We start from the raw sequence: 26,447 nt of genomic DNA, 5'->3' as shown, positions 1-26,447 counted from the left end.
TCAACCTAATAAAACTATGTTTATTGTCATTGTTTTAAGAACACAAGTTGACTTGGTAATACTCACATTTTTGAGTAAAAAAAAATGGCTTTTAACATGTGCAATGTTCAATGAAATAGAAAAATAAATAATAAAATGTGTTGATTAATCCCACTGGTCACAATGGTGACTGTAATAATGTATTTGTTATAAGGCTCTGCAAATGTTATGGAATGATGTAGCAATGTATTTCCAGCTAAATTGAAATAATAAACAAATAAAGGGTCTCAATTAAATATGTGGTAGTAAAAAGAACCTGTTGGAGGATTTCAACAAGATAAATGCGACAACAGTGCAAAATATTTCACTATAATATTTCAAAGCAAAAAAATATATATATATATATATATATAATATATTTTTTTAATTTGTATTTTTTTTTAATGCTGCCCCCTGTGCCTATGAAAATGCCCCCGCGTGCCTATGTAGGCACGCGTGCCTAGGGTTGCCTACCCCTGGTCTAAAGTAATGGGGTGCAGTACACAGGAGAGACGATAGGGGGCGGTATCTTCCCAATTGAGCTCAGAGAGAGTCTGCAACACTAACCTGAGGCTCGATTGATGAAATATGAATTCAAATCGCCAATAAAAACAAATACGACAAACAAACGCTATATAGCGTTGGCGGGCACTCAACGGTCGGCATGAACTAACGACAAAACGCGTGGCTGGCATCCAAGGTGTTAAAACTTAAAACACAATGACAACAAGTTTTCTATGCGATTATCACATGTTCTCCCTACAACACAATGACAACAAGTTTTCTATGTGATAAACAATAATAATAATAAAATAACATTATATTCCATTAGAATAGGAACCAGACGGCGAGGGAAGAGGGCTGGGATCCGTAACAGGCTGAGATCCAGACGCCACCGTACACCACTGCCCAGTATATTGCTAGCCAATGTACAATCAATTGACAATAAACTGGATGACATCCGAGCAAGGATTCAATATCAAAGAGACGTTAGGGACTGCAACGTCCTCTGCTTCACCGAGACGTGGTTGACGCCGGACGTCCCAGACCACGCAATTCAACCGGCTGATCACTTCTTTATCCATCGCAAGGATCGGACATCATCAGAGTCCGGTAAACAACGTGGAGGAGGTATTGCCTTCATGTTTAACAAAAATTGGAGCGACCCAACTAACGTGAAGGAATTATCCAACCACTGCTCCCCAGAACTGGAATATATAACCATCAAGTGTCGTCCTTTCTTCCTCCCGAGGGAGTTAACGGCGATCGTCCTGGTCGGAGTGTATATTCCACCGCAAGCCAGCAACAAGGTTGCGCTCTCCAGACTACACGACGAGGTAAATAGAATCCAAGTGGCGAATGTTAACGCCGCCATTTTAGTTCTGGGAGATTTCAATAGCGCCAATCTGAGAAAGGTATTGCCTGACTTCTATCAGCATGTGACTTGCAACACCAGAGGCGGTAACATCCTAGATCACTGTTACACGCAATTTAAAGGTGGCTACAAGGCTCATTCTGATAGTGGCTTTGGTAAGTCAGATCACGCATCCATTTTTCTTTCACCAAAGTACAGACAGAGAATTAAAAGTACTCCCGTAGTCTCGCGAGAGGTGCAGAAATGGGATGTGACGTCAGAGGAGACGATCCGGTCAGTGTTTCACCACACAGACTGGATTGTGTTCCGCGACACAGATAACATTAATGCCTACACGGAGACAGTGCTGGACTATGTTTGTACTAGGGTGAAAGAAACAATCCCCACTACCAAAATGAAAGTTTACCCAAATCAAAAACCCTGGGTAGACAAATCCGTCCGTGAAGCTCTGAGAGAGCGCACCAAAGCATACAACGACGGCCTAGAGGCAGGCAACATGAATGACCACAAGGTGGCGCGATACAACGTAAGGAGGACAGTGTCAGAGGCCAAACGACGCTACAGGGATAAAATTGAACTCCAGTTTGATCAAGCTGACTCTAGAGCTATGTGGCAGGGGCTCAAAACGATGACAGACTACAAAGGCGCCTCCCTCAAACTGAACAGTGACATCTCCTTAGCAAATGACCTCAATACCTTCTATGCGAGGTTTGATGCTGGTAATAACCCAGTGTTCAGGGTAACAGAGCATGAGGTGAGGCGGACCTTTAAAAAAGTGAATATCAGGAAGGCAGCAGGTCCAGACGGCATCCCCGGCCGCGTCCTAAAAGTCTGTGCCGACCAACTGGCCCCAGTATTCACTGACATATTTAACCTGTCCTTAGAACAGGCTGTCATCCCCACCTGCCTGAAGAAGTCCACTATTATCCCTGTACCCAAAAAATCCAAGCCTGCTTGCCTCAACGACTACCGCCCTGTAGCTCTCACCTCCATAGCCATGAAGTGCTTCGAGAAGCTAGTAAAGGGCTACATCTGCTCCTCCCTCCCCATCAACATGGACCCCCTGCAATTTGCATACCGCCCCAACAGGTCCACGGAGGACGCCATATCCCATGTGCTGCACACAGCAGCATCACACCTGGACAAGAGGCAGGGGAACTATGTGAGAATGCTATTCATCGACTACAGCTCGGCATTCAATACCATAGTCCCCTCCATACTCATAGCCAAGCTCAGGGACCTGGGCTTGGGCTATGACCTCTGCCAGTGGGTCTTGGACTTCCTGACTGGCAGACCCCAGGTGGTGAGAGCAGGCAACTGCACCTCCTCATCCATCACCCTCAACATAGGGGCCCCCCAGGGCTGTGTTCTGAGTCCCCTCCTCTACTCCCTGTACACACACGACTGTGTGGCTCAGCGGAGTAGCAATACAATCGTCAAATTTGCTGACGACACAGTGGTGGTGGGCCTGATCTCTGCCAACGACGAGAGGGCCTACCTGGAAGAGGTCAAGGTCCTGGCGGGATGGTGCCAGGAAAACAGCCTCTCCCTGAACGTCAGCAAAACAAAGGAGATGATTGTGGACTTCAGGAGGTCGGGGGTCAAGGACTACAGCCCCCTCAGCATCGACGGGGCACCGGTTGAGAGAGTCAACAGCTTTAAGTACCTCGGAGCCTACATATCCGAGGACTTGACATGGACCACACACATTAACAGTGTTGTGAAGAAGGCACGACAACGCCTCTACTTCCTCAGGCGCCTAAGGAAGTTCCAAGTCAGCCAGAAGATCCTTAAGAACTTCTACTCATGTACAATAGAGAGCATCTTGACCGGCAACATCACCTCCTGGTTTGGGAATAGCACTGCACAAGACCAAAGCAGACTACAAAGAGTGACACGTTCAGCCGAACGCACAATTGGAGGGGGGCTCCCCACCCTCCAGAACATTTACTACAAGCGTTGCAAGGGCAAGGCTAAGAGAATCATTAAAGACTCCAGTCACCCGAACAACTGCCTCTTTGAACTGCTGCGGTCAGGCAAGCGATACAGGAGTCTAAAGGCGAGCACAGAAAGACTCAGAAGAAGCTTCTATCCCCAGGCCATCAGGCTGCTAAACGAACAATGAATGAACACTACACAACAACAACCACCAAACGCACATAGCACACACATCCACACGCACACACTCACTTTAAACAAACACACTGTAGCACCCACTCCACACACTTATAGCACACACCCACTTTAAACAAACACACTGTAGCACCCACTCCCCACACTTTATATTTATGGATGAAGGATTGCACTACAACTCGTACACCTTACTGTAAATTGTACCTAAAATTGTACCTCATCCCATTTCTGCTTTGCACTAGATAGTACTGTACATTAGTACACTGCATAGTATTGTGTATTGTATATTATATGGTAACTCAGAACATTGTACATATGTCTATACCGAACACTGTGACCTCATTTTCTTCTTCTAAATTCATGCTATATTATGTTATTATGTTATTTGATACTATCTTGTCTAGCACAGTCTCTGGAGCGTAACAGTAAGAAGCATTTTGTATGAAAGTATTCTGTACTTCTGTATGACAACTATTAAATAACTTGAACTTGAACTTGAACTAGAACTGTTTGCCTTAGGTATCTACATTGACTTGGATCCGATTTAATTTAATTGAACTCTATTTTGAATCCCTTTGAACTCTTGGTTCCTCTGCGCTGTAGATGACCTTCTCGTCGGGGGCCTTTGTGCGAGCAGACGTGTCAGACTGGGGGATGAGTCTGACCCTCAGAGCTCCCAGCTCAGACTGGAGTCAGACCGAAGGCCTGTGTGGGACGTACGACGGACAGTCGGACAACGACTTCCATGCAGCAGGGGGTGATACTCTGGAGAACGTACACTCTTTCATTGCTGAATGGAGGTTTGTTATGAACAGTTAATTTCTGCTACTGTAATGTAGATAGGATTTGATGATATCTTGGCCTTGGTTTGGCTTGTTATAGCTTTCAGAAATGTCCTCCTGTTATATATTATGTTAAATGTCTTATTTTTGTTCATATCCATTTTGGGTTGCCTTGGTTTTGCATTTATTTCACACCTATCTGGTGCCTTGGTTTTGCATTTATTTCACACCTATCTTATGGGTTTACATCTTCTCTATCAGGCTGTCTCCAGGTACCAGCCTGTTTGACATGGTCCCGTCCTATCAGAGCACTCCAAATCCCCTCAAGTACTGTAATTGTCAGGCAGAGCCCCGCCTCTCATCCCGCAGAACCCAATCTCAACCAGTCACTTCCACTGACTCCTCTTGCTCTCACCATGGCAACGTGAAACTCCCCAGTGTCATTCCAATGCTGGACGTCACAGCTGAGTACATCAACACAGTGGAACTGTTCAAAGGTCAGGACCCTCACAGCCAAATGTTGCCACCAGGACACACTGACCACCACCCCCAGGATGGAGGCACCGTAGCCCAGCCACACGAAAGAGGCTCAGCTTTGAGAAGCTCCAGGCATGGAGCTTCTACTTCAGCCCACCACCAGAGGACCCGGGACAGGCGTCAGTCCTACCAGTACATCAACAACCCCCCATACCAGAGCCTCAGCCAGTCTGACCTTGAAGGCTTCACCTACTTCTTCCCAGAGGACCATGAACCAGCGCCGCAGCCCGATTCCATCTCTCCCCCGACATGGCCCACTCCTTCTGGGTTGACCCAGCGACAGGCCAGGGTCCGGTGCCAGCGCGCTGTGGCTAACTCCAGCATAGCGCTAGGTTGTGCGCGCCTACTAGGCCAGGCTGTAATTAGCCGCGCAGTGGCTATGTGCGTCAGTGATCTGCAGCTAAAGGACGACATGCCCTGGGTGAATGCCACATTGGCCCTGCTTGAGAACGAGTGCGAGAGGAGGCTGGTGGAGGAGAGAAGGAGGGAGGGCGAGTACCAGGATGTACTGGCCACCCTGAAGTGTCCCAATCTGTGCAACGGGAACGGGCAGTGCTCAGAGTGGGGATGCGTGTGCTTCCCGGGGTTTGGATCCTATGACTGCAGTGTGCTGTCTGGTAAGATGACATACAGGTACAGTAGATGGCATGGGGCCCTGGATATTTTGTCCTAGACAGTGGGATAGAAATGGATTAGAAAAGGATCATTAAGGTGCGGCTGGGTAGTGTAGAGGTCTAAGCACTTGCCTACAGTACCACCACAGAGACTCAGGTTAAATTCCCGGCAGCGGTACCTTTGGCTTGGTCAGTCGTCCCTATGAACACAATTGGCAGTGTGGGAAGCCGGTGGAGGTACGAGTCCTAGTCATTCCAACAGCGACTCCTCCTGGTCAGTCAGGGTGCCTGTTCAGCAGGGAGGGGATCTGGGGGAGATGACGTGAACCTTTGTGTGCCTTTGTTCACTCTCCCAGTGAAACTCCTCGCTGTCGGGTGAAAAGATGTGGCTGGCGACTCCACACGTATCGGAGGAGGCATGTGGTAGTCTACATCCTCTTCAGGCTAACAGTAGGGCACCGCGATGACCAGGAGGGAATTGGCATAACAACACAAATTAGGTGATGGGAGAAAAAGATAAAATGGCAAAAAAAAATATTTGATCGATATAATTTAGTGTTACAGCAAATGCTTCTGTTTGATTTAGTTTTTGTTTGTTTGTTGTTAATGTTGTGAAGACCAGATCCCAGAGATCACTGAGCTGGAGCAGGAGGGTCTATGTGATGTCCGACAGGGAGACTGCTCCACCATCCAGGTCTATGGACAAGGCTTCAAGGACTCCTACGAGCTCAAGTGTGAGTTTGTTAAAGAAAAGGTACTTTGGTTTTCTACTTCCATATTGCCTTGATATTTGACCTCCTAGCGTAATGGCAAAGTTCTAATCAAATTTGACCCCTGACAGTCTGTTCAATTGTCTACTACCGTCACTTGCTTTCATTTTATTTCCTTGGATGCAAAACTTACCAGTCAACCATCTACCAGAAGGAATGTAGCTAAGAATCAAGCCAGTGAATTACAATACTGGACCAACTGAAAGCATGAAGCAGTTCTACTGTTCTTATTGGTTGTTGTTGCTACACTGTAGCAGTAGAATGTGTCATCACAGCTTATTTCTAGGGTTAGATTGATGCATTTATTTGCCAATATATCTGAATGATACTGGTCTTTTACGGTAATATAGGTAAAAGGCCCATTGAATTATCTCTTCACCTCTCTAACTGCCTCCCCTTCCATTGCTGTCTCTTTTTCTGCTTACCTTCTCTGTCTCTGATTCTCTCTCTCTCTCACTCTCTTCTTCCCCACTCTCATCTCTACTATCTCTCTTACCACGCCCCTACCCCCCACCCTCCCACCCACCCTTCTTTCCTCCATCCTGCCTTTCCGTTCTCCTCATCTCCGGTCCAGTTTGTAGATGGGGAGTGGGTTCTGGACGAGCCCCAATTTGCCCTGGCCACCTTCCTGGATGTGACGGCTCTGGAGTGCCAGCTCCCCCTGGAGGACAGCGAGACGCCCGCAGGCCTGGATGTGGAGACGGCCGCAGACAGACCCCTGGCCCGCTGGCAGATCAAAGTTAGCCACCATCGCGGCACAAACTCTTGAAATGTCAACAGTGTAAATTAGTCCTTAACTCAAAACCAACCCTGATTTTTGAGGGAGGCTAAAATATTTACATTTACATTTAATTTACATTTTAAGAATTCATATATGTTCTTCCTGTGCCCCAGGACAGTTCAGTCAGTATTTGTGAACAGGCACCACTCTCTCCTAAAGCTAGAAATCAGAGAGAGAGAACCCTCTAATCGGTGATATAACTGCCTGGGATGTAAAATCCGCCCTCTTCCACCCAAATGAGGTTTTAATTCTGGTTCAGACCATCAAGCCATGCTAGAATATACACCTCATTTGGGTGTAAGAGCTCACAAAAACATTTCACAGTTCAAAGCTTGGGAACGAGCAGGTATGAGCACGTATGAACAAACCGGGGAACTACGTGCTAAAATATCATTACTCCAATTTTCATAAGGTTACTACATTGCTGAAAGTTTATGAAGGAATTTGCTCTTCCACTTCTCATAGTCATACGTAATGTTTTACCTGTTAACAACAGCTAGCTAACTTGCTAACGTTAAGGTTAAAGCAGTTGGCATGTGGGACGTTTCTGGGTGTCATTCTTTGGGCAGCACATGCATGTTATGTTCATTTGATTCCTGAATTCTACTCATTATTCCTTTAAGTTACCTGTGCTGCACAGCTTGCTTGTTGTTAGCAACAATCCCTGGTAATGCTTTGCTGCAAATGCTGGCTTGCAGACAACTTTTTGAACTATGTGCAGACTTCTGGGAATGCACGTGCCACAGCTCCGTGCAGACTTGCCAGAAATGCTGTTCAGAAATGCTCATAAACTGGTTAAATTTGGGAAAATGGAACCCAATTGGCCAACCCATTGAGGACGAAAATGGATGCAGACAGACAGACAGAGTTTTCATCATTTTATAGTAGGATGTGATGGACACTGCTCGGATGCAGAGCCAGCACACAGTGAAGAAATGAGTTTACTTACATTTTCTGGCTGGAGTTGGGGAGAAGGGATCCACAGACTACAGCAGGAAAGGAGCTTTTCTCTGGTTTCAACTTGGCTGAGGATGGATTTGTGCTCAGCAGTTGGAAACCGTAACTTGGTTGGTTTACACAACTGCCATGTGGCTGCAAGATGGTGAAGTCATGGCATCAAGCTAGTCTGTTCTTGTAAATACAGGGGCATATTCATCAACCATCTAGCCTTCCTAGCCCCACAGTTATAACACACTACCCACCGTGTCTATGATTTAAACATATTAATGAACGGGGAAGTGTCCCAGTAATTGACAATAATCAACCCACTGTTGTTGACAGGTGTCCAACGATGGCTACGGCTACAGCAACGCCAAGATCCTGACCTTGTATGATGGAGCCTGCCAGATCTGCAACCTCAACGCAGAGGTTCTCTGCTCCCTGAGGGTGAGTGGAACTTTGTCTTCACTGTGATTTCAATTATCTACAGCTTAGCCCAGGGGTCGGCAACCTGCGGCTCCGGAGCCGCATGCGGCTCTTTAGCCAATCAGCTGCGGCTCCCTGGCCCAAAAAAATATATATATTTTAAACTTTTTTTTAACTTTCTTTTATTTGTTTTACTTCTTTTTTTTTTTTCTTATTTTGGAGATCGATGTCATACTGTGACACTGAAATGAAAAAATATTTCATCAACTAAAATATTTAGTCAACAAAAATATTTCATCAACTAAAATATACAGTACGTCACACCCCGCGCCTCTCCCTGCCGTCTGCAAGTGGCTAATCTTGAGTTTCCGACCCCCCAGTAAGCTAACCATGGATAAATCCAAAAAAAGGAAAGTCTGAGGAAAATAGAGGGTTTAATTCAGCGTGGACAGATTAATTTGCTTTCACGACTAACTATGCAGGCTTACCTGTATGCCTGATATGTGGTGCGAAATTTGCGAACAACGAAAAATTTACTTTTTATTTTATAGATTTTCCACAAATAAGGGAAGGACTCAAATAGAGCTGCATAGTTCAGGGTTTTATTTCAAAGTCGGTCTACAGACACCAGTGTTTTGTCTCCTCTTCTGTGTTTTATTTAAAAATAGGTCTAGTACACAGCCAGTATTTTTTCTCCTCTTCATAAGAGTTTGAGGTTTTCCTTTGTAAAAACAGCAATACAATTTTTTTTCTTTTTGTTGCTTTATAATCCATTAATGCAACAAACTGTGTGCTATAAGTATAAAGTATAATAAATAGCTAATTACTTTGGGTATGCAATTGTCAGGTGTTTTATGCTAAATGTGGGGTATGCTTGGGGATATATAAAATGTTATACACTGTTATCTTCATTTTAAGGGTAATAGGTTGTGCGGCTCCCTGAGCAGTTTATTTTGTGGGAGGGGGGGAAAGTGGCTCTTTTGATAGTAAAGGTTGCTGACCCCTGGCTTAGCCTATACATTATGTGGCTTTTGTTTGTGTCTACTGGCAAATATATTGTGGTTCTCTGTCTGTCTGTAGCTAGAGGGGTCTGCATTTCCTGTGTGATTTTCTCAGGCAATAAGAAAGACACGTTTTGGAATGAAAACGGCTCATACGGATATAGAGCAGATAGCCCTACCTCGTGTGGCTTGACATTCAGCAGGCATGCAGAGAATTGTGTGTGGAAACTCGGGCCTCTTTGCAGACCACTAGGTAATACTAGTCATACCAAGATACATGACAGGACATGGGACAGGACATACATCAACACACTCAAAATGGGGGTAATTGTTGATCAGAAATGTTCTGTTAGTAATTTTGTCCAGGTAGGAGGTAGACTCCACTGTTAGCCTGTGTAGACTATGTTAAACTCCCAGAGGCTGGCATAATTGGCTCTTTCTGACATTCTTAAACACAGGAAACACTTTACTGTTTTTTCTTCAGACTAAAATGTTCAGATGTATGTAACTGTCAAGAGTTTGCGTGGGAAAACAATACTAGCCTTGTTCTCTCTGTGCTGTGTGTCTCTGTGCTGTGTGTCTCTGTGCTGTGTGTCTCTGTGCTGTGTATTTCTGACTATTGACAGTCAGTTTGTTTCAAAGGGAGATAAACACAGTTTATTTTTGTTTCCCAGGAGAAAACTTGCAACATTGACGGTCTGTGTTACGGCGAGGGTGACCTCAATCCCAGCAGCCCTTGCTTGATATGCCACCCAGACTCCTCCAAATACACATGGTCCATTGTTGAGAGTATGTTCATGTTTGACATGTCACTAAAATAGCATCTGTTATTCTTTTTTCTTTTTCTTTTTATATTATAGTGGGTTCATATTCTAAAAAGCAAGTATTTTCATTAGATGCAAAGCACGTCATAGCACCTCATATTTATTCAATCAATTGGAAGTAGGGAGGGGATACATGCACACATCATATAAATAACGACATTCATTTTGGACCTGCAAACATTCTTTAAATGATACATTCATTAATCAACTATTTATGTGGGGGAAAATACCTTTCTGTATGTATTATATTAAAAACTATATATTTATTTTATCTATAGCACCTTTTAATATCACACATCACAAAATAACGTCAAAAGCATACTGTGCATTGTGTGTATGAGAATATGTGTAAATGTGATGTGAAAATAACATCATGGAATCTCCAGTATCACTGATTCCTTCATCCATTTCATCAGAGAACGACCCTCCGGTGTTCCAGACCGTCCCCTCCTTACTCCACTGCTTCCAGGGGGAGAACTTTGTCTACCAGCTGCAGGCCCAGGACCCTGAGGGCTCGGCGGTGGTCTTCACCCTGGAGTCGGGTCCCCTGGATGCCTCTCTGTCCCCGGCTGGCCTCCTGATCTGGAAGGCCAGGGCCGAAGCCGCGTACACACACTCCTTCCAGTTCACTGTGACAGACGACTGTAGCGCTGAGACCAGAGCCTCTGTCCAGGTGTGGATGGTTTTAGTCCATACCTGAAAGTTACATGACCTGTACTTCATTGGTACATGTGAAAGTGGTACCATAAAATGGTATTTGGGTATAAAAAGGGGCATCTTTGCAACACTATTATTTGCCCACAAGAGGGAGCTCATGATACACAGTCTGTATTCATGTAGATCCCTTTATCTTATCACAGAAAGCAGCTCCAGCTCCATATAAACCCATTGAGATTGTTTCTTGTTTTGCCACAGTATAAGCATAAAGTCAGACCACCACCAGTCATGTTCTTCCCTTCACGAGCCACGGTGACCGTCTCCGACTGTAGTCCAAATGAGACTAGAAGCTGTACAAACAAGTCTCCTTCCCCCAGGTGACCATGCGCCCCTGTGACTGTCTGAACGGAGCTTCCTGCGTGACCAACATTAACTTCCCCGCCGGTAGCGGGGAGTACCTGTGCTCGTGTCCCGATGGATTCAGAGGAGAGCTATGTGAGGTGGATATTGATGACTGTAAGCCCAACCCCTGCAGACTGGCCCGCTGTATCGACGGCCCCAACTCTTTCTCCTGTGTCTGCCCCGTAGGAATGACAGGTAAACAATATACTTCCAGCTGACAAGGGGGCGTGTTTTGGTGTTGTTTCCTCATGATGGATTTCCTTTTTGACACCTTTTTTGCATTTGTTTTCATTACTTCCAGAGCTGTCCAGCTGAATTACCATACATAAAGTTGGCATGAAATCAAACGTTCACATTCAAAAGGCAGTCAATAATTATGTTATAATACATGTTCGCAAGGTTTTAAGTTTCATACTCAATTAATCTGCAGGGGTGCAGTCGTAATTTCAGAAGTGGTTGTACTCTGAGCCCAGCTCTCCGCATTGCTATCAGCTTGGCTGGTCGTTCATACTAATACAATTGGCAGTATTAGGTGGTGGGAAGCTGATGGGTGGGGATCGGACGTTGTGGACAGCGACTCCTACAGGTCGGTTGGTGCGCCTGCGCAGCACAATCAGGAAGTATCGGGGGCAGCGTGAGCCTCCCACGCGTTACTCCTCGCCGCTGAGAGATCGCGCTGTGCAGGTGAAAAGATGCGACGGTTGCTTCCTCGAGTACCGGAGGGGACACGTGATGTAAGGCTTAGTCCACATTGCAGCCGGCTTGTGGGAGGCATGGCCTAACGGCGTTCGAGACAGGGGAGGGTAGAATTGGACGATACGAAATTGGGATGGGAGAAAAATAGAAAATGGGAGAAAAAGTAGATACAAAAAAAAAAAAGTGGTTGTACTCTGTTTATAATGACGTCACGTGCACGCGCGCGCATGCGCATAAATGTTCCCTCGTGTGCGACAGAACAGCTCCGACCAGCATTATGATTAGAATGAGTATTATGCATAAATAGTAGGAAACATGTTTGTATAGGAAATTACTAGTTTTTGTTTAGTTTTTGTAAATATTGCCTTGAAATAGAGAAGCTGAAAAAGGTAGCAGGATGTAGCATTCAATATATAAAGAAATTATATTGTCAACAGATATGGTAGAAAAACAAACAATGTTTTAAATGTAATTGTAGATACATTGGCTCTTCTCATTCTTTGTTATGCTATTGCTATGCTATTGTTATGCAAATACAAGTAGCTATGTGAGTACCGGTACTTGGCGCACGGTACGGCGAGTCGAGTGAAAGTTGTGAAAGCATTTTTGTGTGCACGCACGTGCATGCGCGTGCTTCTGCTCAGAAAAGTGGTGGAACGGCGTGGTACCGCTTGGCATGAGCACTGTACCTCTGTTCATCTGTAAAGTACTGCCATTCTGGGAAAACAAAGTGTGCCCCCCTGTCTCTGATGTGGTGCTGCAGGTGTGGATTTGTCTCTCTGGTGATAACATTGATGTAACATTATGCAGTGTAATTTGAATGCAGCTGTCAATAGCAAAAGTTCATTTCAAATCAAATCACGGTTTTGCCTGTTGGACATGAATATTAATTTCCGATTAGAACACTCCCTTTCAAACTATGGGGCTCTGAGAGTAGGACATACAAAGATTTACAAACAAAATAAATTATAATTAAATTTAAATATATACAAAAATAACATGTATTAAGTAGTTCTAAACAAGAATAATGATGGTCTAATCAGATGTCAGTCTGACCTAGAAGTGGCTCGATAGATAGGTGGTAATTCATGTGTAATATGCTCTAAGTTACAAAGATGCTATTGTAAGTTGTGTGTTGTTTCAATGCTGTGTGGTGTTTCTGTGTGCCAGGTCCTACATGTAGAGAGGATGTAGATGAGTGTGCCTCCCAGCCTTGCTTCCCTGGTGTGGGCTGTAACAACATGCTGGGCTCCTTCATCTGTAGAGCCTGCCCACCGGGCTACAGCGGAGATGGGAAGAGCTGCACACGTAAGTCCAGACCCCCCTAGCATTCATCTGCTCACATACAAAATACCATCGTCCAACTAATCCCACTGGTATTGCACCTAGCCTAGACTGAATTTGATGTTGTGTCTGAAATGATGTACTGCTGCCCTTCTTAACCAGGTCTTTCTTTTTTAAAAGATCATTTTATTATGGCCATTTCACAATTTGCTTTAATTTTTTGTTTCTATGATCAAAAGCACCTAGTTATGGCTGTACAGGCTGCCACTCAACAGTCAGGCTCAGTCAGCCTTAAACAGGCAGTTTTGATTCCTGTCTCTTTCAATTCAAATGAGCTGCTTTATTCCTGTGCTGCTGAACTTCAGGTTCACGAAATAATTCAGATCAAACTGTAAAATCAGAGATAGATATTTAGTAAACCATTTAGGTGGAAAAGGAGAAAGAATAGTTTACGAGCGAGCCGCCATTTTGAAAAATAGAGAAATGTAAGTCAGGAGTCAGAGCAAAGTGTATCGTTTTTTTTATTGCAAGCGTGAACAATAAAAAACATCAATAGACATATTAAATAGTGACGTAGATATGTAACGGAAGAAAAGACTAAAATGAGGCGTTCTAGTGAGAAAGACTACAAACCTCCTGAAACCTGTTAAAGAACTGATTAAACTAATTTGCCCTCTCTTCACTCCCCTCCACCTCCGGCCCTTGACGTTTGAGGCATCCTCTTCAGCCCACTCCATACCTCCTTTGAATAAAAGAAATAATTATTTTAGTATCTCCCTCCCCCCCTCTTTCCAAGGTAACTTAGAGACCTCTAGCAAGGTAGTGTCTGTACCAGCAGGAGTTCCCCACGGTCCAGGCAGGAACAAGCCCTCTGGGACCTCCCCGTGCTCCAGGAGACCGTGTCACCCTGGTGTGCAATGCTTCGATAGCACCCACATCTCAGCAGGCTACATCTGTGGGCCCTGCCCCTCGGGTCTCCACGGCAATGGACAAACATGCATCAGCCGGGGCACGAATACAGGTGAGAGAGATGTTATTCTCTTGGTTCATGTCTGATAGAAAAGAACAGTACTGTACATAACGGTTGTCATATTGTCACCTTAAACTTCGATGCCCTGAGGGAGTTTCGAACCCGTGGTCTGCCGCACCACGGGTTGACAGCACAGACCGCTATACCAAGAAGTGAACTTACTGCTTTGTAATGTGTCTTTTAAGGTTGAGAGTGAGTTTAACCCATAGCACCGCTACTCGCCCCAGTCACTTCACAACATCTGAAGTCCATCGTGACTGCGCTTCACGGTACCATCCGTTACATTAACATGGACAGCGCTGTCCTTTTTTTTCAGACATCACTGTCCGTGTGAATAAATGTTCAGCCCAAATGGTCTTCTCTCTCTTGTCTTCATAGTATAATGAAGTGTATGTGGTTAATGAGTTTCAGTTGCTAAAGGTTAGAAATATCACTTAACTCGTAGTTCTTACTCATGTTACTTCAACTCACGAGGCTCAAAGATGAACGATCTCAAGGCTACATTTATGTTCACTTTCAAGCCCTGTCCTCTAACTTCCAGTGTTTTACAGGACAGAGACCAGTCACCGGCAGAACAGAGAGCCGATTTCACGTCACTGAACCGGATTCTGGAAAGGAAATTACTCCAGTTTTCTCTTCCTACTCGCCGACATTACCCAGAAGACACCCTGATGCGAGAACCAAAACAGAGGGCACTACCTCCACCACCAGGAGAGTGTCTTTCATTGACAGAAAGACCAGCACCAGCTCCCAAAACCAAACCACCATCACCAGAGTGTCGTCCAGCCCCACCATCCACAAAGGTCAGACTGGTGGGGAGGAGCTGACCCCTGACCTCACCACAGGAACCAGATGGGGGTTAGCGTCTTCCATAATGACCTGTGCTGACTCACCCTGCTTCTCTGGCGTGCCTTGTGAGCCCACTGTCACAGGGTCCTTCAAGTGTGGTCGCTGCCCCTATGGCTATACTGGTGATGGAACCACATGCAAAGGTAGTAACTTTGAACTTGCTCATTGGGCTTGGAGATGTACCGTGTTTAGGGTATGTGTATGGATCTACACAATATAGGCCTACTGTAGTTTTTACAATATTTGTGTCAACAATATATATATATTTTTTTATCCAATAAATATAAGATTGCACATCGCAGAAGTGATGAAATTAATTATCCAATATGGATATTGGAAGAGAATAATACAAATAATAATAAAAAAAAAAAATCAAGAAGATGTCACTTCATAGTATAATGTGTACTGAGAACATAAACATAATGAATGATATACTTGTTCACATAACAGATTATGGTAAATCATAATGCATAATGCAGTAAGTAAATCAATTACTGTAGAGTTGTACAGTACTGGGGTGACAGTACAGCTCAGGAGGCAAAGCGTAAGGTAATCGTAAGGTTCCCGGTTTGATTCCGGCTCCTTCCGGCAGCACATTGAAGTGTCCTTGAGCAAGACACTTAACCTCTAATTGCTCCCGATGAGTAGGTTGGCGCCTTGCATGGTTGCCTCCGCTGTCTGTGTGTGTGTGTCTGTGTGAGGCATAAGATGTAAAGTGCTTGGGATGAAAAGCACTATATAAATGCAGTCCATTTACCACTTTGTTTACCTTTTTAAGTATCTCCATTGTGGTGTGTCCCAGCTGTGTGCAGGTATCAATGTGGGAAGAACATGGAGTGTAGTCTTCCCAACACATGCTCCTGCAAAGAAGGTTACACTGGATACAACTGCTATATAGGTGAGAGAGAGAGTGGTTACTCTAGTATCATTATTCTCACTGTGATCACTGTTATAGCTCATCACTACTGATCTCTCTTGGAAGATGTATTCTCTGTGCCCAGAGATGGTGTGGTGGCGACGACCGCTGCCTCTAGAACCACATGTACCCCTGCTGGCCTGGGATCAGATCCCACCAGAACCTTCTCTACTGTGCCTCTAGAACCACATGTACCCCTGCTGGCCTAGGATCCAATCCCACCAGAACCTGCTCTCCTGTGTCTCTCTCCTATTCTGTGTTCCACTTGGTCTTCCTTCACAGCGGAGTGGACAGCTCAATCTCCTTCAATAAAGGATTGTTTCCGCTGGTCCTGTGATTTATTTGTTCTTCTAAAGTCACACGTTTTGGTCTCCCCTCTCAGCGGTGTGCCGGCCCGACTGTAAGAACCAGGGGAAGTGTGTGACGCCTAACGTGTGTGAGTGTCGTCTGGGCTACAGTGGGCTGACCTGTGAGGAAGGTAGGTAACCACACCTCATATCCACTAATCTCCTTACATTGCCAACCAGACCTTGGTGGAGCAGTATTTGAACATTCTTATTGTTTGTTTCATTCAGCTTGGGGTCCCAGATGAGTGGGGTTTACCACATCAGGACAATTCAAACAGTGCCATGTAAGCTGTCAATCGTGGAAAGGATCCAAATGATCTAACCTTCCCTGCAGTCATTGTATTGTCCTATATAGCAAACCCTGCCCATCTGGGACTCTTAACCCTTTCACTACGGTTAACCATCTGTAGTGTGGTAGTGAAAGGTTAACCTCTAGTGTGGTAGTGAAAGTGTTAACCCTTTGGTGGTAGTGAAAGTGTTAACTCTTTGTAGTGTGGCAGTGAAAGTGTTAACCCTTTGTAGTGAAAGGGTTAACCGTCTGTAGTGAAAGGTTAACCTTCTCTAGATTCAAGAGTTTATTCATCACATACATACCAGCGCATACAGTGAAATGCGGTTGGCCATACCCGCTATGATTGTGCAATAAAACAATAGTAATAGTAATAATAATGAAAAGATAACTAGAATAGACATGGTAAATAGACATGTTAAAGAATCGCTTAAAGGCACTGGATCCTATGTACATTCCTATACAATGTGCAGTTTTTCTTCTATGTCCCTATGCTATACTTGCTGTTACTAACTATACTATACAACAATCACAACCAGTTATTTTCTTAAAGTGTCCTATTCCTTCATTTAAAGTGTCCTTTTCTTGTGTGTTTAAAGTGACCTGTGGTGCGTTTGTGTGTGTGCAAGTACAGAATGTTGTGTTGTGTGTGTGTGTTCATGTGTGCTTGTGTGTGGAGAGATCAGTGTTCATTGTTCTGATGGCCTGAGGGAAGAAACTGAGCCTCAGTCTCTCTGTTCTTGTTGCATATATACGGAGGCGCTTGCCTGACCGCAGCAGCTTGAACAGGCTGTTGTTGGGGTGGTGAGGGTCCTTCATTATCCTGCAGGCTCTGGATTTGCACCTCCTATTGCATAAGTCCTGCAGGGGTGGTAGTGCAATACCCGTAGACCTCTAGTGTGGTAGTGAAAGTGTTAACCCTTTGTAGTGTGGTAGTGCAAGTGTTAACCCTTTGTAGTGTGCTAGTGAAAGGGTTAACCATCTGTAGTGTGGTAGTGAAAGGTTAACCTTCTCTAGTGTGGTAGTGAAAGTGTTAACTTTTTGTAGTGTGGTAGTGAAAGGGTTAACCGTATGTAGTGTGGTAGTGAAAGGTTAACCTTCTGTGGTGTCGTAGTGAAAGTGTTAACCCTTTGTAGTGTGGTAGTGTAAGGGTTAACCGTCTAGTGTGGTAGTGAAAGTGTTAACCATTTGTAGTGTGGTAGTGAAAGGGTTAGCCGTCTGTAGTGTGGTAGTGAAAGGTTTACCTTCTAGTGTGGTAGTGAAAGGTTTGCCTTCTAGTGTGGTAGTGAAAGTGTTAACCCTTTGTAGTGTGGTAGTGAAAGGGTTAAGCAGGTTAAAACAAATGCTAAGAATTATTTACAAATAATATTTGACCCAAGATATTGCTGTCAACCCTGACATGTGCATAATTCTTTGCTCAATGAATGTGGAAGATAAGTTTTGTTTGCGTTGTTCTGCAGCTAGCTGTGAGCCACCTTGTCAGCATGGAGGGACGTGTCTGGCCAGGAACCTCTGTACCTGTCCCTATGGCTACGTGGGACCGAGATGTGAAATCTGTGAGAAGTTATTTCATCACTGTTTTGACCTGGAGGTGGACAGTACTGAAATAGAAGTACTTTATTGATCCCGAGGGAAATTCAGCACTACAATAAACATTTAGGTAGTCAAAAATCACAAATAAGAATTAAAATACAGTCAGGGATATACATTCTAAGATATGTACTATATATATATTCTAAAATATACAGCCAAATATTTTACTCAAGTAAAAGTACTGTAACTTTGTTAGAACATTACTCGGTTACTAAATTATTCCATTACTAGGTCTGACATAGACGGATGAGCTGCTTCTTAACATATTGGTTGCCAACGATGAATGACGAATTATCGCTTGGTTGCCACGACTCTAATCAATGAGAGGACGAGCACATTTGCGAACGCATAAACTATATCTTAAATTATGGCTATGTGTCTAATACACCCGTCGCTTATCAATGACTTGCTTGCAGTCAACATGTACAAAAAGGATTGTTTTGTCATCAGTACATTTCCGTTTTATACCGTTTTGAATACGACTATAGTTTTGAAGATTTCGAGTGATTCCAGAAAAATCCGGGAAAATAGCTCTTTACTGGAATACACAAAACGCGTTGTAATTTTTCGGCCTATTTATGAATCGTTTTCAAATAAACGCTAGATTATCGATAGTATATGTGTACTTATGCACGCTAGAGAAGCGGGCTGAAAAATAGATTATCTATGCCGTGCCTGGCGCTAACGTTACACACACACTGTACACACACAGGAGACACGTTGTGATCGTTGTGAAAAAAACATCCGATTACCCCAATACTGGTAAAATAAAGTCCTTACCTCAGATCAGATGTTCTGCAAAAAGATTAATCCAATTCCTGATCGCTTTTCCAAATATCGATCGCGTTTATTGATCCAACGTTATACCTCGAAACACATAATCGACGCTTCTTCCTGTGTCCTCAGTGGATGCAATAGTCTCAGGTTACATGCCTCAGAAGTTAAATGTGGAGCCCGGAGTTTTTTTTTCTGATGCATTCCCATCGACTCCATTCCAATGGGTGCAATACCATCCGGGAGACGACAGGGGGCTGTATTCGCCCTTTTCGAGCTCGGAGCCAGTCCCAATGATAACGTGAGGCTGGATGGATGAAAAATGAATGGATATCGCTAATAAAAGAAATAACGATTAAATAACGAGATTTCTCGTCATTGGCACTCAACGCATGGCGGCCAACAACGAGATTTCTCGTCATTGCCACCCAATGTGTTAAAGAATCACTCAAGCAGAGGTTAAAGTGTATACTTTTAAAGTACTTCCAGAAGTAATCAGTTATTTTGCACCTCTACTTTGATCTAATGTGACATTTTGTAAAGTATATACTGGGTAGTGTGTATGTATTCACATGCTTGACTAAACAAATGTGCACAAGTATATTCTCTGAAGTTTTGAGATAAGGATGTATAATAACCTACTTTCTCTCTACACAGTGGTGTGTAACAGGCACTGTGAGAATGGAGGGGAGTGTATTTCTCCTGATGTCTGCAAATGCAAGCCAGGCTGGTACGGACCTACATGCAACTCAGGTAATTTAACAATAATTTGTTATTATGTTATTATATCGATGTTATGATTTCTAAGTGTTTCTAAGTCTGGGGGTTACTCTTTGTCTGACCCACAGCCGTCTGTAACCCTGTGTGTTTGAATGGAGGAACGTGCATAAAGCCCAACATCTGTGCCTGTCCCAGTGGCTTTTATGGCTCCCAGTGTCAGATCGGTAAGAGAGTGAAAGATATAGTCATCACATCCCATCTGTCTCATGTCGTCGTCCCACACGTCGTATATCACATCCATGTTTGCATTGTAGCAGCGGCCTCAGTCTTTACGCCGCAAGGCTGGGATCAGTTCACTTTCAATTCAGTAAATTCAAGAAGTGGATTTTTTTTTAAAGATTGAAAATCCTTTTGGCATGCAAATATTCCATCCAAGTCACGAGAATGGATGTTCTATCATCAACAAGTAAATGTACATTTCTATTAAAAAGTGAATTGATGTTGTGTGTTTCAGCTGTGTGCAGCCCCCCCTGTAAGAATGGCGGTCAGTGTAGGAGGAACAATGTGTGCTCCTGTCCTGAAGGATACACAGGGAAGAGGTGTCAGAAGAGTAAGTAACACCCTCAGGGATGAACCCACCTAAACTCAGTTTACCCACTTTATTAACACTTTCAGTGCCAGCCATGCGGTGCCCCGGAACCCTGTTGCGTGCCACCACCCACTTCAATGATAGAGCTCTCATATTTGCGAACGCATAAACTATATCTTAAATTATGGCTATGTGTATAATATGGCCGTCGCTTATCAATGACTTGTTTGCAGTCAACATTGTCGAAACGGATTGTTTTTTAATCGGCTCATTTCCGTTTTATACCATTTTGAAAAACGCTCGTTTTATGAAAGTTCCAGAAAATGTCAGAAGATTCTGTGATAATCGCCCTTTACTGGAATATACTGGAATACACAAAAAACGTTGTCATTTTTCAGCCTATTTATTAATCGTTTTCAAATAAATGCTAGATTATCGATAGTATATGTGTACTTATGCACGCTATAGAAGCGGGCTGAAAAATCGATTATCCATTTCCTGATCAGCACACACACACACACACGCACACACACATAGGGCCCACGTTGATATATCTGTGAAAAAAGCTCTGATTATCCCAAGACTGGTAAAATAGATTCCTTACCTCAGATCAGATGTTCTCCAAAAAGATTATTCCAATTCCTGATCGCCATTCCAAATATCGATCGCATTTATTGATCCAATGCTGGTACTGGAAACACACATTATCCGCTGTTCTGGTGGTCAGCGATGACTTCGATCGTCTCGGGTTACTTGTCTGACAAGTAAAATGTGGAAGCAGGACTTTTTTCCCCCCATGCGTTTCATTCAATCCAATCCAAAGGGGTGCAGTACCATCCGGAGAGACGATAGGGGGTGGTATTTTCCCAATGGAGCTCAGAGAGAGTTCCAGTGGTAACGTGAGGCTAGATTGATGAAATATGAATGGAAATCGCTAATACATTTTTTTTAAACTATCAAAAACGAGATATCTCGTCTCTCTGGCACTCAATGGTTGGCATGAACTAAGGAGAAATCTCGTCGTTGGCACTCAAAGTGTTAAAGGCCCGATCCGTGATCCAAATGTAAACAAATGGGGTAGCCACCAAAAATACAAAATAGGAATGGTAGACATGTTTTCATTCTCTGGTTGATTATCTGATCTCTTTAGGCTATTGTACATTTGTTTATATTGGTAATGTTTGTAAACACTGTCAGACCTATTTTCCAATTTACAACATGTTAAGAAAGTTCCAAATAACGTATTTCCCATCTACAAATCAAACTCGTAAAGAATGTACGTGAATAATATACTGTACCTCACATTGATAGGTTCAAAGAAATCACATTGATTAATATCTTGATGATTGAAATTCATAGTATGGACTATTATAAGTAGTATCGAGACGTATGCAAGTCACATGGATATTGAGTGATTTTGATGTAATAAAATACTATTCTGAATAAAATAGAACTATATATACAGTATTTTTTGTATATAGTAATGTATGGTAGCATGTGTGCGTTCCAGGTGTGTGTGAGCCCATGTGTATGAACAAGGGGAAGTGTGTGGGACCCAACTCCTGTTCCTGTGCCTCCGGGTGGAGAGGCAAGAGGTGTCACATACGTGAGTGCCGCCATGCGTTGTTGTCATGTAGACCAGATCAATTTCAAGGCCCAGGCCATGCTGAATGTGTGTTATGCTCTTAAAGGAACACGCCAACATTATGGGGAATGCGCTTACCTCCAGATTCAGACAAGAAGATAGATACTAATTTCCTCTCTGTGCGTTCAGTAGAAAACTATCCGGCTGCAAGCGGATATGGACCACTAGCCTAGATGTTGGCCAAAAACGTCCGGAGTGTAAAGGCTAGTGGTCCGTATCCGCTTCCATTCATGTGTGCTATGCTAGGCTAGCTTGTAGCCGGATAGCTTTCTAGTGAACACACAGAGAGGACATTAGTATCTCTCTTCTTGTCTGACTCTGGAGAAGACGCACAGTTCCCATAATGTTGGCGTGTTCCTTTAACATTTCTCTCTGGTCTTTGCACAGCGGTGTGTTTGCAGAAGTGTAAGAATGGTGGTGAATGTGTGGGACCCAACACCTGCCACTGTCCCACAGGGTGGGAGGGCCTTCAGTGTCAAACATGTGAGTCTGATGATGTACATTCTTGAATCTTAAAGGGGCACTTAGCCGAAAAACTTCTGCTTCCTTGTTTTTTTTCTCCCTATTCTTCTAATTCTTCTAATATTCTTTCCATATTCAGCCATTTGTAAGCAGCGGTGCCTGAATGGTGGGAGGTGCGTTCTCCCTGACTTCTGCCACTGTCGCAAAGGCTACAAGGGACTCACCTGTGGAATAAAGGTCCGCATTCGCTCACTTTTTTAAATGTATTATTGTTATAATTTTTTTGTATTTTCTTTTAAAATGTATTATTATTATATATATATTATTTTTTTGTACAACAAACAGTCTAACATGTTGTGATAAAATAAAATGTAAACTTTTTTACGAAAAGCTTTTTGTTTCTCCATTTGCATCTTTACAGGCTCCACATGCGTGATGGAAATTAAACGCTGCAGTGGAATGAAAGAGGCTACAAAATGCACAAAGCAAGAAAGGCACCACGAGTGTTTGTGTGTGTGAATATGATGTGTGATTGTGTGTGTGTTCGTGTGTGAATGGTATGAGTGATTGTGTGTGTGTAAATGGAATGTGATTGTGTGTGAATGGAATGTGTGATTGTGTGTGTGTGAATGGTATGTGTGATTGTGTGTGTGTGAATGGTAGGCCTATGTGTGAATGGTATATGTGATTGTGTGTGTGAATTGTATGTGTGATTGTGTGTGTGAATGGTATGTATGATTATGTGTGTGAATGGTATGTGTGATTGTGTGTGTGTGCACACATTTGAACATTAACAGGGGGACTTGATATATTGCACTTGTCTTATTGTCCCTGTATATCACTACCTCATGCCTCATGGTAACACACATCTGTTATCTGCATTGAACTACATAGCAGTTCTCATGCAGATATTTGAAACAGTGTATATTAAGTGTTACTGCACAGTGTTGTGTGTAATAGTAAAAGAAGTGAATGACAAATGAATCGGGTAGAAACAATGATTCTTCGAAGAGTGGTATGTTGTGTTTATATGTTAAGGACACACTTTTAGTCATATCTTGTAATGTGTAGATTACCATCTAATCAACAATACCTTGATCTGACTTTCATCAAGGCCCATGTGCACTGTTTGTTTCTTACATAAGAAAATACATTTGTAGTCCCCCCCCCCCCCCCCCCCCCCCATTACAACTAACCCAGATGTTACACAGTAACTTGTATTAGGTTGAATATGTCAAGACATAGCAATGGTTGTATTTGTTATATATATATTTTTTTCTCTTTTGGTTGCCGTTGTACTAATGTACAGTATAGTTTGATTAGGTCTACCTTTTGATTGTTATCAGTTATCATATGGTTTGAGATGCCAAAGACCCGTTAATGTAACAATCACTTTTTGGTGTTACTCCATGTAGGTTCTTTGTTTTGTTAATGTTAAAAGTACATGTTATGACCAAATTACATCATGTTGTTGTAAATTAAATGTGACAAAATAAATATATACAACTATGATTTTATTTGACATTTTGAACTCATTGGATTGAATACTCGTGATCAGATTCGAATAGAATAGAATAGAAATACTTTTATTATCCCGTGGGAAATTTGACTCATTCATAGATTCATAGTAGAATTCACAAACTTATTTGATTAATTTCATGACAAAGACATACAGTATGATACATTGTTTACACAGTCCAATGATAATGTTAACACTGATAAAAAAAAAAGGACATTACATATCATCAAAAGGTAGAGCTACTGAAGCGCCAGCTGAAGTAGTAATAGGTCACATGAATAAAGCCATTGATGGGTCCTCTTTGACCTTTGACCGCAGAAGGGTCAAGCTAATAGGACTTTTTCCTTTCCTCACAGTGAGGGCCGGAATAAGGGTGGCGACAGCGGCAAGTCTGTGGAGAAATGCACTTTCCTCCATTCCGACACGGCCGACTGCACACAGCTAGAAGAGAGATGAGAACGGTGACATTATGTTACATTATGATAACGTTGAGAGATAGAAGACCAAAAACAAACTGCAAAGTGGTTTTGAAACCTTATCGTATATACAAATCCCATTCATGATTACTGAATATATTGGCACTGTAGCCCCTACTCGTCCGGTGTTGGTCACATCTGGAAAAATGCTGTACAGAGAAAATATGCCACGTGGAAAATGTATCATTCAGATACAGAAAGCAGATACTATTTACATTATCTTCATCAGCCGAGAGACAGATTTCTGTAGACTCATTCCTTAGGGCAAGATGTATGCAGCTCGTCAAGATTAATGGTATACTACTAACTATGCAAAACTGTATAGAAAGTGGGAAGAAGTCTGTGTATGTGTCCCATCTCTTTGTCTTTACATTGGTTGTGTGCTAAACATGTAGGGGTACAGTATGTGTGCGTTAGAGATAGAGGGAGAGTAGGCAATCATTAGTCTGAACGCACCCGTGTGGCAGGCTCCCCCGAGCCACCCCTCTGGACAGCTGCAGATTCCTGGGGCCACACAGCTGCCCCCGTTCCTACACCCTTGGGGACAGATTGCTGCGGGGAAGAAATCGCAGGAAATACATTCTCAAAATTCCAGGAATCCATTATGTCACTATTCACGAGACGTGTATTGTACATCCCATTCATGATTACTACTGAATATATTGTCACTGTAGCCCTCTACATGATGACAGCAACTTTGAATGGAAAAAAACATTAGCCTTAATCCACAGCCTAAGGTTACAACTAGGTCACAGTTGACAAATGGACCAGCTGAGAGACCAGTCCCATTTGTGACTTGAGTGCCAACAGGGTGATTTTATTTGGAATAGGTTGTAAACACACCCTCTTGGCACCTGGAGCCAGTCCAGCTTGACGGGCAGATGCATTTGGCCACACCATTTACAGCGATGCATTCCCCTCTATTCCAGCATCCAGCATCACATGTCACTGCCAAAGACAAAGCATAGTATCACTGCAGTCAACAGGACACCCGGGTTGTATTAGGCTACCGGTAATACTCCATACAATGTGCAATGCACAAATAACTGTATCAAGAAAGGTCACTTTTACACAACGATCCATCATCAGTTTATTAATTTCACAAGTCATTACCACACCTACCTTTGTGACAATATTTTCCTCCAAACCCAGGGGGACATCTGCATTTCCCAGGGCGAAGGCATTCTCCTCCATTCTTACATTTGGGATAGCAGGTGGCTGCATTCAACACAAGAACATTGCGATTTGTCAGAACTCTGACAGCAAGTTCCTGAACAGCCAAGTGTAGATACCCAAAAATCGATAGACAATACCCATTCCACATATCAATAAGAACGAAGGCGTGTCTCTTTGTGCAATATATATAGCCTATGTCTTATAAAAGGAACAACAAAACATTAACATCACCATACTGGCAGGTCTCTCCTTCATAACCCGGTGAGCAGAAGCAGGTGTTGTTTCGGATGCAGATCCCTGCGTGTTTGCACGGTGGATCGCACTTGGCTTTGGCGTCAAAAACGAAGGGGACCGCGACTCCTCTTGGTGCGTCTGAGCGCGCGGCGCACATACCCAAGAGCGCAGCCAGCAGCGCGAGCTCCATCCTCCACGACGAGGCGGGAAAGCAGAGACTCACGAGCCACATCCTCTTCAGCTGGCGAGTGGAAGCAAGGAACTGGCCTCTCTGTACGAGATGGAAGTCCCCAAGCAAGACCTCTCCACGTTGCCCCTGTTGATAGTCAGATAAACTACAACCGAGGTTTCGTGGAAGGGAGGAACGGTTTGTGGTTGGGGAGTAAGTAAGGAGGGGTGGGGTGAGGACTGACACTAGTTTACTTGTATAAGAATCATGTGGGCAGCTAGCCATTTCCTGCCATTGATTGTTTTTCCAGACAGGAAGGTGACGGTACGGTAGGCTCACCAAAGGTACAGTATTTGAAAGTGCCAAGTTATTATTGTCCATGAAGCAAGGTAGCAATCACATTGTCATTTTCACCGGTCA

At 43.5% G+C, this 26,447-nt stretch overlaps 2 protein-coding genes across 2 annotated transcripts in view; one reads left to right on the top strand and one right to left on the bottom strand.

The window, feature by feature from the left end:
* The window catches only part of vwde (von Willebrand factor D and EGF domains), a gene marked incomplete at its 5' end in the record, with an annotated part of 74,652 nt that extends 51,734 nt beyond the window's left edge, over positions 1–22,918 (top strand). The window contains 21 exons of the mRNA XM_084336633.1: positions 4,130–4,326; positions 4,570–5,462; positions 6,077–6,213; positions 6,804–6,968; positions 8,292–8,396; positions 10,051–10,165; positions 10,617–10,873; positions 11,235–11,454; positions 13,126–13,263; positions 14,036–14,260; positions 14,821–15,261; positions 15,921–16,016; positions 16,417–16,512; positions 18,131–18,226; positions 19,695–19,790; positions 19,886–19,981; positions 20,272–20,367; positions 21,857–21,952; positions 22,379–22,474; positions 22,593–22,690; positions 22,875–22,918. Of these exons, the coding sequence (XP_084192759.1) occupies positions 4,130–4,326; positions 4,570–5,462; positions 6,077–6,213; positions 6,804–6,968; positions 8,292–8,396; positions 10,051–10,165; positions 10,617–10,873; positions 11,235–11,454; positions 13,126–13,263; positions 14,036–14,260; positions 14,821–15,261; positions 15,921–16,016; positions 16,417–16,512; positions 18,131–18,226; positions 19,695–19,790; positions 19,886–19,981; positions 20,272–20,367; positions 21,857–21,952; positions 22,379–22,474; positions 22,593–22,690; positions 22,875–22,889 (3,774 nt within the window). The 3' untranslated portion in view covers positions 22,890–22,918. The remainder of the gene's footprint in view (positions 1–4,129; positions 4,327–4,569; positions 5,463–6,076; positions 6,214–6,803; positions 6,969–8,291; positions 8,397–10,050; positions 10,166–10,616; positions 10,874–11,234; positions 11,455–13,125; positions 13,264–14,035; positions 14,261–14,820; positions 15,262–15,920; positions 16,017–16,416; positions 16,513–18,130; positions 18,227–19,694; positions 19,791–19,885; positions 19,982–20,271; positions 20,368–21,856; positions 21,953–22,378; positions 22,475–22,592; positions 22,691–22,874) is intronic.
* Positions 22,919–24,018: 1,100 nt separating this feature from the next.
* Positions 24,019–26,204, bottom strand: seraf (Schwann cell-specific EGF-like repeat autocrine factor). The gene is made up of 5 exons (XM_084336349.1): positions 25,856–26,204; positions 25,571–25,666; positions 25,292–25,396; positions 24,905–25,000; positions 24,019–24,413 (listed from the first exon to the last, which is right to left on the bottom strand). The coding sequence occupies exons 1-5, from the start codon at positions 26,088–26,090 to the stop codon at positions 24,301–24,303; spliced, it is 645 nt and encodes a 214-aa protein (XP_084192475.1). The 5' UTR covers positions 26,091–26,204; the 3' UTR covers positions 24,019–24,300.
* Positions 26,205–26,447: the final 243 nt, after the last annotated feature.

The sequence above is a fragment of the Notolepis coatsorum genome (genome assembly GCF_963971535.1).
Source record: "Notolepis coatsorum genome assembly, chromosome: 19".
NCBI classification, from domain to species: Eukaryota; Metazoa; Chordata; class Actinopteri; order Aulopiformes; family Paralepididae; genus Notolepis; species Notolepis coatsorum.
Note: the sequence above shows the minus strand (reverse complement) of the source record. Positions and strands in the feature narration are given on the sequence as shown.